Here is a 14,635-nt window from a genome sequence, read left to right on the forward strand (position 1 = left end):
ATTCAATGTATGTGTTACAGTAATTACAGATGTCATTCTTTTTGGTATTCAAATTGTTCCCCATTCACTCAAAGACAGCGGTTTCAAGCTAGTGCTTGTGTTTCTGACATTTCCGTTTGTCTTTGCTTTTTGGCACAGTAAGATGTCCAAGGATCACCTTGAACTTCTGTGGCCCAGTAATTTCTCAAAGAAGCTGTGAAGAGTATTTTTTTTTCAGACCTTGGGTATTTCTAATGTGCTTCTAGGTGACAGGTATTGAGTAAGAATCTATGTTCATAATATCAGTGGTATACAGTAAGTGACATTTGGGCTGATAACTGTGCTTAGGTAGAGAATGAAACTTCCATATTTCTCTTGGTCCATATTAACCAGGATTAATTCTGTGTAGCGTTTAGTTTATTACTTATTGCAGTTACTTATGTTTTGGTTTATTTGTCTGTTTAGGGTTCATCTCCTTAAGAAAAAGGTTTTATTCACCTGCATACCCTCGGCACCTAAGCTCAGGCTCAGACATCAAGTAGGCATTAAATAAATGTTCAGGGAATCTCGTTCCTCTTTGTCAGTCCATAATTGCTATGGGTGTGGAAACCAGTTAGCGGATTTGCTAGAACTCTGTTTAAAATTAGAGTAACCAGCTTTGTGACTTTTAGTGATAGTCTTTAAATCAACTATCCTTCTGCAGGAGTCTCCTTTGCCTGTCCCCATTTTAGGGTGCATTCAAGGTAAGTGAATTGTTGTGATCTGCAAAAGCGGTGAGATTATTTTGTTGATGGATGCACCTATTTTCTTGTTGCATCGTTTCTTTGCATTTAAAACTAAGCCAGTATAGTTCAGTTCCAAGGTGAAAAGGTTTAGCTTTTTCTCCTATTTTACTCACATCAGTACTTCAATCTGCAAAAACCAATGACTGGTTTCCATTTAATTTTTCAGGCATAAAACCAATCTTAAAAATCCGCGTAGATTTTTTGACACTGTTTGGATTTATTTTAATGCAAAGTAAAGAAAATATAATACAGACTTGCAGGATCTAGTTCTTGTCCATTCCATTCTTTCCAAATACTTTATAATCGAAACTCTGGATTATAAACTTAATTCCTGGATTCTCAGGGGACCAGGGGTCAAGGAAGGATTTCAGCCCAGTCCCAGTCTCGCCCCTCTGGGCGTGGGACCGGAAAGGCCGCGCCTCAGGCAACGCCTGGGGGCTGCCGAGGCCGTGGGAGGCGTGCGGTTCCCCAGCGGGCAGGCGGGGCCGCTCTCGGTTCCCCCGAGGACAAGCGAGTCCCGCTGCGTTTCCGCGCTCTGCCCCGCCTCCGCCCTCCCGAGCGCGGTCCGCGTCGCGCGCCCGAATCCGGCCCCGCCGGAGACTCGGGTCGGCCCCTTCCGGCTCGTGCCGCGCGCGCCCGGGCGCCGAGCTTCGGCGCCGACGCCGGCCGGGGAATGCGGCTGCTGCGGCTGCTGCCCGGCGGCCTGGGGCGCCCGGCGCTCGGCGCCTTCGCTGGCCCGCTGGTCCTGCGCCGGCCCGCGGCCCGCCCCGTGCTCCTCCCCGCGCTCCGCCCCGCGCCGCAGGCCGCCGCCGCCCGCCGAGACGCGACCACGCCGCGCTGGGGAGCTGGTGAGAGCGCGCGAGCGGGAGGAGTGAGCGCAGCGGGCCTGGGGAGCCCGGCCCCGGGGTGGGAGCGGTGGCCCGCGCTCTCTGCCCCCGGCCCCTTCGATCTTGAGCCCACCAGCTGCAGGAGGGCAGCCCCCGCGCGGAGCCCCGCCGGCCCCCGCCGCCCCGCAGCCCTCGGCGTCCAGGGGGAGCAGAGGCGGCCGCAGCGCAGCTCGGAAAGGAGCGTTTTGGTCTCGCGTTGCAGCCTTGGTGCGGCTGGAGGCGAGGGCGGCGAAAGCAGTCCCCCGTTTCACTTTTGCCTTCCCCTTTCTGATCCTGTGACCTTCGATGCAAAGTTCACGCCCACACTGCACCCAGCCGTGCTGGCGTGATAAAGAAACCCAGCAAAATGCTGATTTCATTTTGCATCACAAACGTGAGAGACCCGAACCACCACACTTGCGCTTAGAAGGTCCCTGGAGGTTTGGAAACGATCTCTAAACTGGCGCCAAGGCTCTGCGGGGTCCTGCGGGCGGCCGCCTTGGCCGCGAGCCGAGGCCGAGGGTGGAGTCTGGGAGGCGTCGGACCCAAACCCAATGGGGAAAGAGGTGCTCGCCCGCCAGACTTTTAGGTTCTAAAGGGCCCAACAGTGATAAAGTGTGTGATGCAAATAGTCGTAAAGCAGTGTAAATATTTTGATAGTTATTACGGGAATGGAGTAAACTTAGACCTCGTGGGTGGGCCCACCGGGAGAATGACGGGGAGGAGTTTGCTGAGGAGAAAGTTCCGCGGCGTTCCGGGTTAAGTTAGGAATCCTGGAGGGACGCCGCTGGCCACCTGGGTCATTTCCTTGCTACTAGTAAGTAAGTTTAATATGTTTGTGGAAGTTACTGTCCTTCCATTCCTCTTTCAAGTGGTCCATTTCTTCCTAGAAATTTGGATTGTCAGTTTTCTTTTTTACGACAAGGAAAGCAAAGCACTCAGAAGTCAAGTGACTTCTTTTATACCTGTAAGGTTTATCCACATGTAAGAGGCTGCTACTTTTAGTAGCTAAGCCAGGACTAAACTAGATGACAGTGACCCTTTCAGTTGGTTATGGGGGCACACACCATTATCTTGTCTTTTCAACCAGAATGATTGGAAGAGAGCCTTGCTTAATCAATATTTTATTATCTAAATAGGAAATTCGGGTTTCTTTTTTCTCAGATATTGGCTTGTCTTTGATGAAACCATCTACTTAAGTGTGTATTAAGCTTATATTTAAATGTATGGTTTCATTATGTAGTTAAAATGTATACATTGTTTTTCTTATGAAAGTAATTAATTTCTATCTGCAAAAATCATTTCAGTTATTTTATAACTTAGAACAAAGCCTGCATTTCAAGTTCCAGTCTCCCATGGACTTGGACAGCATAACATAGCAATCAGGAATTTAATATGCTTTATTTAACAAGCTAGAAAATGCTTTTGAACAAGTCACATTAATATAGCCTGTGCATGAATTTAAATTTATCTAATTCTGTATCCAAGTGTACCTAGAAATTCAATTAAGTAATATAGACCTTATAGGCTTTGATGTTCAAAACGGATGTAGACTAAATGTGTATTCAAAGTTGCACCCAGAAGGAATGTGGGCGAGATGTTAATTCACGCTTACCTGGAATGTGGGGTATATGCTAATTCAAGCGCACCTGGAATGTGGGGGATATGTTAATTCAAAACCTGTTTGGTACTCAGACAAACAACTAACAAAGAAAAGTCATTTCCTTTCATAAAAGCATCATTTGACTCCCCACCCTTATATTGTCTGTATAAAAAGGACCCAAAATTCTATTTGGGGCTCAGATTTTGAATTAGAAGCTCCCAGCCGGGCTGGTTGTAAAATCCTTTCTCCTTCCCAAAATTATTCCTGAGTTCTGGCCTTTCTATACACAAATAATTGAACCTCTCTCCAACAACATTATCCTTCAATTTTTTTTCTCCTTCAAATGGGGTAGTAGTACCTTTCCTTCATTCATCCTGTGACAATGAGAGAATCTCTGATGTGCTTCTGGGTTGCCATTAAATACCAGAAATTATTTTTTTGTGGGCACTGAGACAGCTGTATTGCATTGTAGCCTGAGTGATTTCTGAACCACTCCCAAATGGATTACTGACCTGTGTCAAGTCATTCAGTAAAAATTTATTGAGCACCTGTTGTGAGCTGAGCACAGAGCTAGGCCTTGAGGACTCAAAGGAGACTGAAATGCTTTAAAATTTTCCCAGTAGAACCATCTTCTCCTCTAATAGATGAGGAAACTGGATTTGGGGGGTTCCTTGCCCAGGGCCACACAGAGGCAGAAAGGACAGGACATTAACTGTCTCCTGGTTTCTGGTCCTGAACCCTTGCTGGCAAAGCTTCTGGAGGGCCTGCCGTCATTACTCAAATGCCAGTATTGTCACCCTTGTCACTGCATGATTCTCCTGGTATGGTCAGAGTGAACCACACAGCCCTTGTTCTCTAATTTTTTTAATTTATTTTTTTATTTTATTCCCCTCCCCTCTGCCAGTTGTCTGCTCTCTGTGTCCATTTGCTGTGTGTTCTTCTCTGTCCGCTTGTATTCTTGTCAGTGGCACTGGCAATCTGTGTCTCTTTTTGTTGTGTCATCTTGCTGCGTCAGCTCTCCTTGTGTGTGGCACCATTCCTGGGCAGGCTGCACTTTTTTCGAGTGGGGCGGCTCTCCTTACCGGGCATACTCCTTGCGCGTGGGGCTTCCCTACGCGGGGACACCCCTGCGTGGCACAGCACTCTTTGGGCGCATTAGCACTGCGCTTGGGCCAGCTCACCACACAGGTCAGGAGGCCCTGGGTTTGAACCCTGGACCTCCCATGTGGCAGGTGGATGCTCTATCTGCTGAGCCAAATCCGCTTCCCTGTTCTCTAACTTTTAATGACCACTGAGCTCAAGATAAGCTATAAACTATTTCAAGACTTTTTTTTTTATTAAAAAAAAGATAGTCATTCTCAGTAATTCTTCTTGCCTTCAGACTGTGTTATTAGAGCACAGAAATCAGCATACTGTACCCCATTCTGCATATTTCCAGCAATTCAGTATGCTTTCCAATAGCTCCTATGGGAGAGATGAGAGAACTAGTATTGAGATGCCAGCATCAGATAGGCCAATTGCATAATCTAGCATAATAATATCGGAAAAAACAGAAGATGGATTTATCTCGTTTGCTTTTTGTTCAGCCTTGGGGATATTTGCCCCATTTTTTTTTTGCCGGCTTTTCTTTGGGGATTATATATAAGATAATTACTTTATCAAGTTTACATAGGCAATGAGGATTCTTCATATACCCCATGGGATAAAAAGCATAGATCTATTAAAACTTTTCTTTTAGTATAAACTGCATTTTATGTTTTTAAACCAAGCATAAAAAAATAGAAAGGAAAGTTTGTTCTCAAGTATTTCATTTATTTTTGAATTTATGAATACACTCATAGTAGACTGACATTTGTTGAGCACCTGTGTGCCAGGCATTCTTAATAAACTTTGAACTGTAGAATAAATAGTAGCACTATTGATGCACTGTTGTTTTGTTTGTTTTGGAATTTAACTTGACTAATTTATATACAAAACCAGCAATGACAAAAAAGGTTTTGTTTTTGTTTTTTACTTTTATCCAAAAGATAGAGGTATATGTGTATGTGTTTGTGTGCATGGTGTGGTGTCCAAACAATATTACAGATTGTCCCGATCCAGCGGGGGCAGAGTTGAGGGGCCTGTGGGGAATAAGTGGGGGGCAGGAGACGAGAAGAATGGAGACGAGACAGGATTCTGATCAAGTCTCGTTTATTGAGGGTTGGTTAGGAGTAGATATAGTCAGGGATGAAGGAAGTGACACATACTGATGACAACGTATGTGTCAGTAAATGATTGGGTAATTAGATTCTGGCTTTCGCGCCATACGCATGTGCAGATGGTTGTTTTGCAGCATCCGCGGAAAGATTTTTGCACGCTTTAGGGAGTGCCTAATCAGAGTGTGTCGCCTGAAACAGTGGCGGGAGAGGGAGAACAAAGGGGAGGAAGAAAGAGGAAGTAGGAAACCAAGGAATGGCGGCCTTGGAGCGCGACACAAGTGAATCATGGCGTTTTGTGTCGAGAGTGGGAGAGAGAGACGGCTCCCTACAACAGATGACTCAAATTGCACTAAAAACAGATATTTTGGTATATGTGTTGATTGTGACCTATCATGAGAGTTATGTTGTAAGCTTTATTCTTAATAGAATGTGTTTTTCATGTATTATATTCGATAGTAGAGGTATATAGCAGAATGAAATAAATGACTTCTTTAACATTTTGAATAGTAAACAAGTGTTTAATAAAAACAGAACAAAAATCACATAAGTGTCCCAGGATTTTGTTCAATCCTGGATCAAACGATACTTGTTTCTGTGTATAAAGACTTGAAGAATAATGGTCCTGGAGAGACCAGCAACTGATAAATTCACATTATCTGTTTAAGCAGACACCTCATTCCTTTAATCTCTACCCTAGACATATTATTTTTGAACACATAATAAGAAGACAAAACAAAACAAAAGATCAAATTGCAAAATGTGGCTTACAATGCTGGTGCATGCATGTGAAAGGGAGCTGTTAAGCTGTAAGAATGTTTCCTTCTTTAATCATTGAATTTCCAGCAAAGTGTATTTAGAGCAGTATGTCTTTAACTGCATTTTCGATGTTAAATATAATAATGGAGAGAAACAACTTAAATGTCTTTAATGAAGACAGAAAAGACCAGAACTTGTACAAGTGAGAATGTAAAAATGAAGTGATATTGTTAAAAATAAACATGAAAGAAGACTGGCCAAATCTTGTTGGTTTATTTTCAAAAAGGTATGCAAAAAAATGAAGTTTTAGAATTGAGAAACTATAATGTAAAAAATCTTAAGAATTACTAATTAACTCAGTCTTTTTTTTTTAAAACATTTGTGTATTTATTTATTTATTCATTTATTTCTCTCCCTTCCCCCGCCCTCCACCCCGGTTGTCTGTTCTCTGCGTCTATTTGCTGCGTCTTCTTTGTCCGCTTCTGTTGTTGTCATCGGCACAGGAATCTGTGTTTCATTTTGTTGCGTCATCTTGTTGTGTCAGTTCTCCGTATGTGCGGCACCATTCCTGGGCAGGCTGCACTTTCTTTCCGGCTGGGCGGCTCTCCTTACGGGGCGCACTCCTTGCGCGTGGGGCTCCCTTTCGTGGGGGACACCCCTGCATGGCACGGCACTCCTTGTGCGCATCAGCACTGCGCATGGGCCAGCTGCACACGGGTCAAGGAGGCCCAGGGTTTGAACTGCGGACCTCCCATGTGGTAGACGGACGCCCTAACCACTGGGCCAAGTCCGTTTCCCAACTCAGTCTTTATCTAACCTTGAGTTGAGTACTGTCCTTTATAGAATTACTAAAGCTTTTAGAGCCTGTTTAAAATAAAAAAGCATTTATACAAATATAGAATGGTATAAATAATGTTTATATAAATGGTTTTATAATATATTTGAGTACAAGTTGCATTATTTCTTAGATGTTAATTTATATTAGATTAAGTTAGCTGAATTATTTTGGTTTAGTATATGAGTTAGAAAAACAAGTTAAATAGTATTTTTCTTTTTGTGATATTTTGAAGGAGGAATAAATTCCAATGAGTGTGAAAACACATCAAGAAAAAAAATGTCAGAGGAATTTGAAGACAATATTATGGATTCTTTGATAGATATGCCATTTGCAACTATAGATATAAAAGATGATTATGAATGTAAGTACATTATCAAATAAATACTATTTAGAAGCACTGAGTAGTAAATTTATATATATATTTTTTCTTAATTACTACAAATTAAATGCTTGTCATGTTTTTGAATTTTGGTTGTTAATTAGTAGTTATCTGTATCATTGGTATTATATTGCTAACATTATCACATAATATTAAGGCATGTCTCATAAAATTTTGTGCTGGATCATTCCATAGTTTATAAGCTATTCTGAAAATAATGGGCCTGATCATTGCATGGTTTGTGACTCCCTTCTTCAGGTATTCTAGAACCACTGCTGATTTCAGCAGTACTCATTCATTTCACAAGTGTTTACACTTGGCACATGCATTGGACATGTGCCATGCATTTGCTAGGCATTGGGAGAATCATGAGTGAACAATACAGAATTTCCTCTGCGCTCATGGAGCTTAATAGGCTAGAGTTGAAAACATTTAAACTTTTAATCAAGTATGCACTTACTGGATCCATTCAGTTGAGGTCTCTGTCCACAAAGAGAGAACCCATGCTTACTTGGTGGAAGTAACTGCTGAAACTACCTAAGTATCTATGTTTATGTCTTTGTAAAAACAATACGGAGATGTTGCTGGTGCTAGCACCATTAAAAACGAGACAGATTTGCCTTTTATGCAGGTTACTTGAGAATAGAAAATAAGGAAAAGCACCAATACATTTTAACACATATTTATTGACTATATACCATATGCCACTCACTGACTGCAGCTTTATATAGAACTTACTCTGATTTGATATAGATTTATCATGACTGGAATTCTATAACTGGAAGTGTCATAAGAAATTATCTTGTTTAGTCTTCTTCATTTTAAGAAGAGAAAATTGAGAGGGTAAGTGAATTAACTAAATTTACACAGCTGAAAAGTAGTTATAGAATGTATGATGTCTAATTTTAGTCATTTCTTTGATGGACATTACTGTATATCTGGCAAATGCCAGGTGATAGGTAGAGGGGATATTGAAACACGCAACAGTTGTTGGCTTCAAGAAAATCACAGTTTCACTATGCTGAAACATTATTATACTTTACATGACACGACATGACATTACATTATAGCTATAATCCCATAAGATGTGTGTCATGCAGGATGCTCTGGGAATACAGGGAGTGGGGCAGTTGGGGTGGGAGAAGGTGTCAGGAAGACTTCGCAGAGGTTGGCAGGAGTAGAGGCTTGGAGGGTGTGGCAGTTTGATATTTTTGGGGAATTCCAAAAAGAAATACTGATTATGCTTGTAAACTGGTCTATTCCTCTGGCCTAGTGATACCCTTAGGTTGTATTGAATTCAGAGGTATCACTTTTACTTGATTCAATTATGGCTAGGGCTTTGATTGGGCCACCTCAGTAGGACATGGTAGGCGGGGACTCACAGAGAAAACGACATGGCAGAAGAGAAAGTTGGAATTTTTAATGCTGGAGCCGCAGGAAGTAAATATACAGAGAAGCAGGTATGTGAGGAAAGAAAGCTCCGTTAGATCTGGCAGAGACCCCAGGAAGAGAGACAAGCTGTTTGCCTGACAGTTTACAGCTGGCCCTGTGGAGAGAACAGAGCAGCTGAGCCCAGAGAGGAACCAGCCTTGGGAGAAGGATGAGACTTATCCCAGCCTACAATTGATATTGGAAGAAGAAGCCTGAACCCTCACAGATGTAAGCAGCCATCTTGTTCCAACACATGGCCACAGACTTTGGTGAGGGAAGTAACTTATACTTTATGGCCTTGTGACTGTAAGCTTCTACCCCAAATAAATACCCTTTGTAAAAACCAACTGACTTCTGGTATTTTGTATCAGCACCTCTTTGGCTGACTAATACAGAATGTAAGTTTGAACTAACTATCCAGGACTTTTCCCAATACACCAGCTCTCTTTGCCTTCATCAGAATCTTCTGTGGAGCAGTGTAAAAGTACAGATCCCTGTTTTCCATCATTTGGTCTGGCCAGGGAATCTTTTCTCTTTTGTTTTTTCAACTGTCCCAGGTGATTCTGATGCTCAGCCAGTCTCAGAAACCACACTGCCGTCTACCACATCGGCTTCTGGCTGCAGTGAACCTGGTTGGCTACCTTGGGAAATCGTAAGGATATGAGGTGCTTGACACTTATTACAACATTGATATCTTATTAAACCATTTTTCCCCATTCCATAATCCAAGGGAAAAGGAAGTGTGAAGGGATGTTTGCTTCACCAGGGTTGCGTTTTTCTGCTTCCTGTACAGAAGAGCAGCTTTTGTGACTTTCACAGCTGTTCCAGAAACCTTCATTTGAAGTGCTTGCATATGTGTTAAGTAGACGAAGACAACTTTTGGGAAAACAAAGGCAAGACTAGTAATGATTTAGTGTTTTCCTCTTAATTCGTTGCTTACTGAGCAAATGCAGTGGATGTATTTGAAAAAATTGAATCATTTCTTTCTGGTTTCAGTATTCTGTATAATTGGGATATAAAATTAAAATGAATTCTCCAGAATAATCATGCCCTGTGTTCCCACGGTGGGCCTCTTGCCTCCACACTTCTTTCTCAGCCCTGTTCTAGACTCTGAATTGCTCCCTTTGGTTGCTCATAGGTTAGATCAGAACAAGAGATGAGCATCTCACATATGTGAACAAACAGCTTTCAGTAAGGACGGAAAGCAAGATGCCTCCAGAATCCCAGAGAGCAAGCTCTATTTCCATAGCCATTGGATTCTTGTTTCTCCCCTGGGAGAAATGGGACAGGGGGCTCGAAGAAGGAAGGGGATGTACTTTTGGCCCTGCATTCTGTTATTTTCTGAAATGGACAGCTGCATCTTCAGGGGGTGGGCCAGCTCTTTTATGAATAGGCTCTTTTCTCTGCAACTTACGGTATATTTCTTACCAAAGAAATGATATTATCAGTGTAAATTAAGGGACTCTGGCCACTCTTCAAAATATCCATTTTTAGCTATATAGTATTTCACCACTTTTTGATAGTGCGGACTTTATAAAATAAATGTCTTGGTGGGTTAGTCTAGATTGCAAACCACCATGTATAATATTACTTTTGTGGGAGGTTGGATTTCAAATTCCAGACTCCAGCTTACACACAGGCACTATGGAATAATGGAAGAAACAGAAGACTTATGTTTTAAGTTTTGGCTATATAATTTAAAACTTGTGACTTGGACATTTAACTGTGAGTGGCCTTCTTTAGCTGTGAAATGGGGATAATAATTCCCTTCTCCTTAGGTGGCTGGCAGATCAAAAGAGCGAACATGTGTAAGAAAGCAATAAAAAATGTAAAATAATGTGCACAACCTTTGGGATATATCCCTCTGTTGTTGGGGACAACTTACCCTTTCATTTTTCTAATAGCATTGACTAAAACACTAAGGAATAAATAGTAAAATTCTTTGCAATCCACTAACTAGTTTTTATGAAGTGAGAGTTTTCAAAGACATGTACAAAAGTTGGGAGTTTTATTGATAGATATAATAAGAGTATTTGTATCCATAACACAGGATAATTAGAGCTTGCAGCTTGAATGGACTTAATTTGGCTTTCACTTACATTTAGTAACTTGTAAATTTAATCAGTCTGCTGCCTCTGTAGTAGAGAAAATCCTTAAAATTCTCAGGTTGCTGTTTGTTGCCTTTGGTTCCTTCAGTTTCCTTTGGCGGGTGGAAATTGTGAGTTAACTGCCAAGAAATTCTTGCTGATAGAAATCCTGGCAGAGCAGTGAGGAAAGCAGTGCTAACGAGAACACTGGGAAGGGGAATCCTTGCCAGTATGAAAACTCCTTCCCACGTTTGATTCGTTGTCTTCCTAGTTGTCAAGTGCGGTACCTTCCATGAGGTGCAGTATCCTGATGAGGCATCATGTGGGCTGGCCAAAATGGTCCTTCATATCTTTTCTTTGTTGTAAGGAAGAGACTATTTTACTAGAATTATAAATAAAATATTCAAATGTACGTACAGAAAAAAAATCTCTTAGAAATGTTGAAGAAACAGTGCAACCTGAGTCACACTTCTGGCTCCATAGGTGGGACCTGTCCCAGGAGAAAAGCCAACATTGGTGGGTGTTTGACCTGGACCTTGATGGCTCTGTTCTCTTTACAAGGGAAAGGTCAGGAGTATATTGGTGAGAAACCGTGCAGAACCCTCCAGAAAATGTTTGGGGTTTCTGTTAGTCTTGCCTCTGAAAGTTAAATGGGAGTCTGCAAAGGAGACATACTCTGCTGAGGAGAACAGCTTACTGTGTTTCTTAAGAGTGGAAATTTGTGGAGCACTTTAGTTTAATTGACTAATCTCTAAACAATCACAACCCTTAACAGTCAAGCCACATTTAAATCAAGATTCAAAATGAAATCAAGTGCCTTTTTTGTTCAGTCACTGGTCTGTACTACATGTGCAATTCAGTTCTCTTTGTATTGAAATGATCATAATCATAATTATCTTAGTGCACACAGAATTTTAACTTTGTAATTATTAGAGAGTTTAGAGCCATGGGAAATGATAAATTCTATGATTATTTATTAGCTAATACTGTTGTTATATTTTTAAAAATGCTTAAACTTTTTTTTTTAAAGATTTATTTTTTAAAATTTATTTCTCTCCCCTTCCCCTCCCCGCCAGTTGTCTGGGCTCTAAGTCCATTCTCTGTGTGTTCTTCTGCATCCACTTGTATTCCTGTCAGTGGCACTGGGAATCTGTGTCTCTTTTTGTTGCATCATCTGGCTGCATCAGCTCTCTGTATGCGAGGCACCACGCCTGGGCAGGCTGCACTTCTTTCATGCAGGGCGGCTGTCCTTATGGGTGCACCCCTACACGGGGGACACCCCTGCGTGGCGCGGCACTCCTTGCGCGCATCAGCACTGCGCATGGCCAGCTCCACACGGGTCAAGGAGGCCCAGGGTTTGAACCGCGGACCTCCCATGTGGTAGATGGATGCCCTAACCACAGGGCCAAGTCCGCTTCCCAATACTGATAGTATTATTTTCTCTTTTTTACCCAACTCTCATCAGATAATTTAAAACTTTGCCTATCTGTGATACATAACAAAAGAACATTTTAGATCATCCAGTTCAAAGGAAGAGTTAAATGGTTATCCTTTAAAATCAGAGAACGCTAAGGGAACTTAGATTCCTCAGTTGAGAGATCTTCAAGCAGATGACAGAACATCTTAGGGGTGCTAAAACTCTGTACTTAATTTTTACCAAGAGGTTTTTATTCTGACCTGGGATTTTACACTATTCTCATAAAACTAGAGTTGATAAAGTTGTTGAACATTTATAACCATTGCCTTGAGAGAAAATGACTTTCCTTCTTTGGATATCTACAAAATGGATTTATGGAATGTCTGAAATGGCAAAAATCAGTTTTTGGAGACAGGAGGATAGCTTAGTTTTAAATAAGGCATAAAACAATTTAAAATGCTGAAAGTTTCAGTGGTCTTTTAAAATGCATATTTTTTCTCCTTAGTGTTGTTCATATTAGAGTATGAGTTAGATACAGCAAAAATGATAATTTGTCTTATGTTCACCATAAGGAATCCATTTTACGTTGCCACCCAGCATACATGTTTGTGCATAAAACTGAAATAAAAGTTTCATGAAGAAATACACTTACCATAGGGAATGCACTGTCTAGTCCATACTATGTCATGCCATGCCATTCCACTCTATTCTATTTCAGTTTTTAAAAAGTGCTTTATTACCCTCTAAGTTGATTTCATAACTCACTAATGGGTTGATGCTTAGTGTTTGAAAAAAATTGTTTAGACTACTACAGAATTCCCTATTATATTAGAGATAAACTGAAAGTTACAAATCAGCTTTGATTTGAATACTGTTCTTTATTTAATTTTGCCATGAACTGCCCTAATTTCTTTGAATACCAATAGTCAGTATCTTTACTACAGATAGCTGAAAACTAGAACTGGAAGTGACCCTAAATCCAGATTACCTAGCTTTCTCCTCATTTTTTTTTTTCTTTTCTTCAATGTTTCATTATAGGAACAAATGAGATTTGTGTATTCATCACCTCCTCCTCATTGTATTATTTTGAAGCAAATCCGAGATACCATCTTTATCTGTAAATAATTTAGTATTATTTTTAAAAGATAAGGAATCTTTTTTTAAAAAGCATATCTGATATATCATTGCCACACCAAAAAATAGTTGTATTTCCTAATGTCATCAAATATGCAGTCAGTATTCACACATCTCTAATTGCATCATAAGTTTTTTTTTTAAAGATTTATTTAGTTTTTATTTATTTCTCTCCCTTCCCCCCGCCCCCAGTTGTCTGCTCTCTCTGTCCATTTGCTGTGTGTTCTTCTGTGACCACTTCTATCCTTATCAGCGGCACCAGGAATCTGTTTCTTTTTGTTGCATCATCTTGCTGTGTCAGCTCTCCGTGTGTGCAGCGTCATTCTTAGGCAGGCTGCACTTTCTTTCATGCTGGGCGGCTCTCCTTACGGGGCACACTCTTTGCGCGTGGGGCTCCCTTACGTGGGGGACACCCGAGTGGCACGGCACTGCTTGCGCGCATCAGCACTGTGCATGGGCCAGCTCTACATGGGTCCGGGAGACCTGGGGTTTGAACTGTGGACCTCCCATGTGGTAGGCGGATGCCCTGTCCATTGGGCCAAGTCTGCTTTCCACATCATAAGTTTTAAGGATTGGATTGTTTGAATGAGGATCCAGTCAAGGAGGTCTATGTATTATATTTGATTGGCATGTTTCTTAAATCTCTTTTCATCTGTAGGTCTCCTAATGATAAAAATTTTAATTAAACATTCCTTTTTATTCTTGAAGAAACCAGATTCTGTCCTAATTCCCATATTTTGGTCATTCCACATATTTCTCTGTCCCTTATATTTCCAGTAAACTGGTTGTTAGATCGAGAGGCTTGATTAAGGATTGGAACGTTGGCAGGGTGCTCCGGAGTTGGTGTTTCATACTTCCTATTGTGTAACAGCAGAGGTATAGAATGTTTGTCTTTATTTTTGTGCTGTCAAGATTGAGCAGTGGCTTCAGTCTAGCCATTATTTAAGTTCCCCATCGGCTTTCCATTTATTGATCTTAGCAGCCATTGATGATCTTTGGGTTGATCCATTCCTTGGTTAAGGATTACAAAATGGTGGTATTCCTCTATCTTTTTTTTTTGCTTATTAGTAGGAAATTCTATAAAATAATTCTACCTTAGTTGTCTGTTTGGTTTCTTACACTATTAATTTGGATGTACAGGAAAGGGAGTATAAATTCTTGC

At 41.3% G+C, this 14,635-nt stretch overlaps 1 protein-coding gene across 6 annotated transcripts in view; it reads left to right on the plus strand.

The window, feature by feature from the left end:
* The first annotated feature begins 1,259 nt into the window (after nt 1-1,259).
* Nucleotides 1,260-14,635, plus strand: part of AKAP7 (A-kinase anchoring protein 7) — a 146,924-nt gene continuing 133,548 nt past the window's right edge. For 2 of the 6 annotated variants that reach the window (XM_058307465.2, XM_071218663.1), the window contains exons 1-2: nt 1,260-1,612; nt 7,258-7,386. In XM_058307465.2, the coding sequence (XP_058163448.1) occupies nt 1,438-1,612; nt 7,258-7,386 (304 nt within the window). In that variant the 5' untranslated portion in view covers nt 1,260-1,437. Of the gene's footprint in view, nt 1,613-1,648; nt 2,452-7,257; nt 7,387-14,635 lie in introns of those variants that run through there. The other 4 variants (XM_058307466.1, XM_058307467.1, XM_058307469.2 and 1 more) reach the window with 3 other exon arrangements.

The sequence above is a fragment of the Dasypus novemcinctus genome, chromosome 11 (genome assembly GCF_030445035.2).
Source record: "Dasypus novemcinctus isolate mDasNov1 chromosome 11, mDasNov1.1.hap2, whole genome shotgun sequence".
Lineage (NCBI taxonomy): Eukaryota > Metazoa > Chordata > Mammalia > Cingulata > Dasypodidae > Dasypus > Dasypus novemcinctus.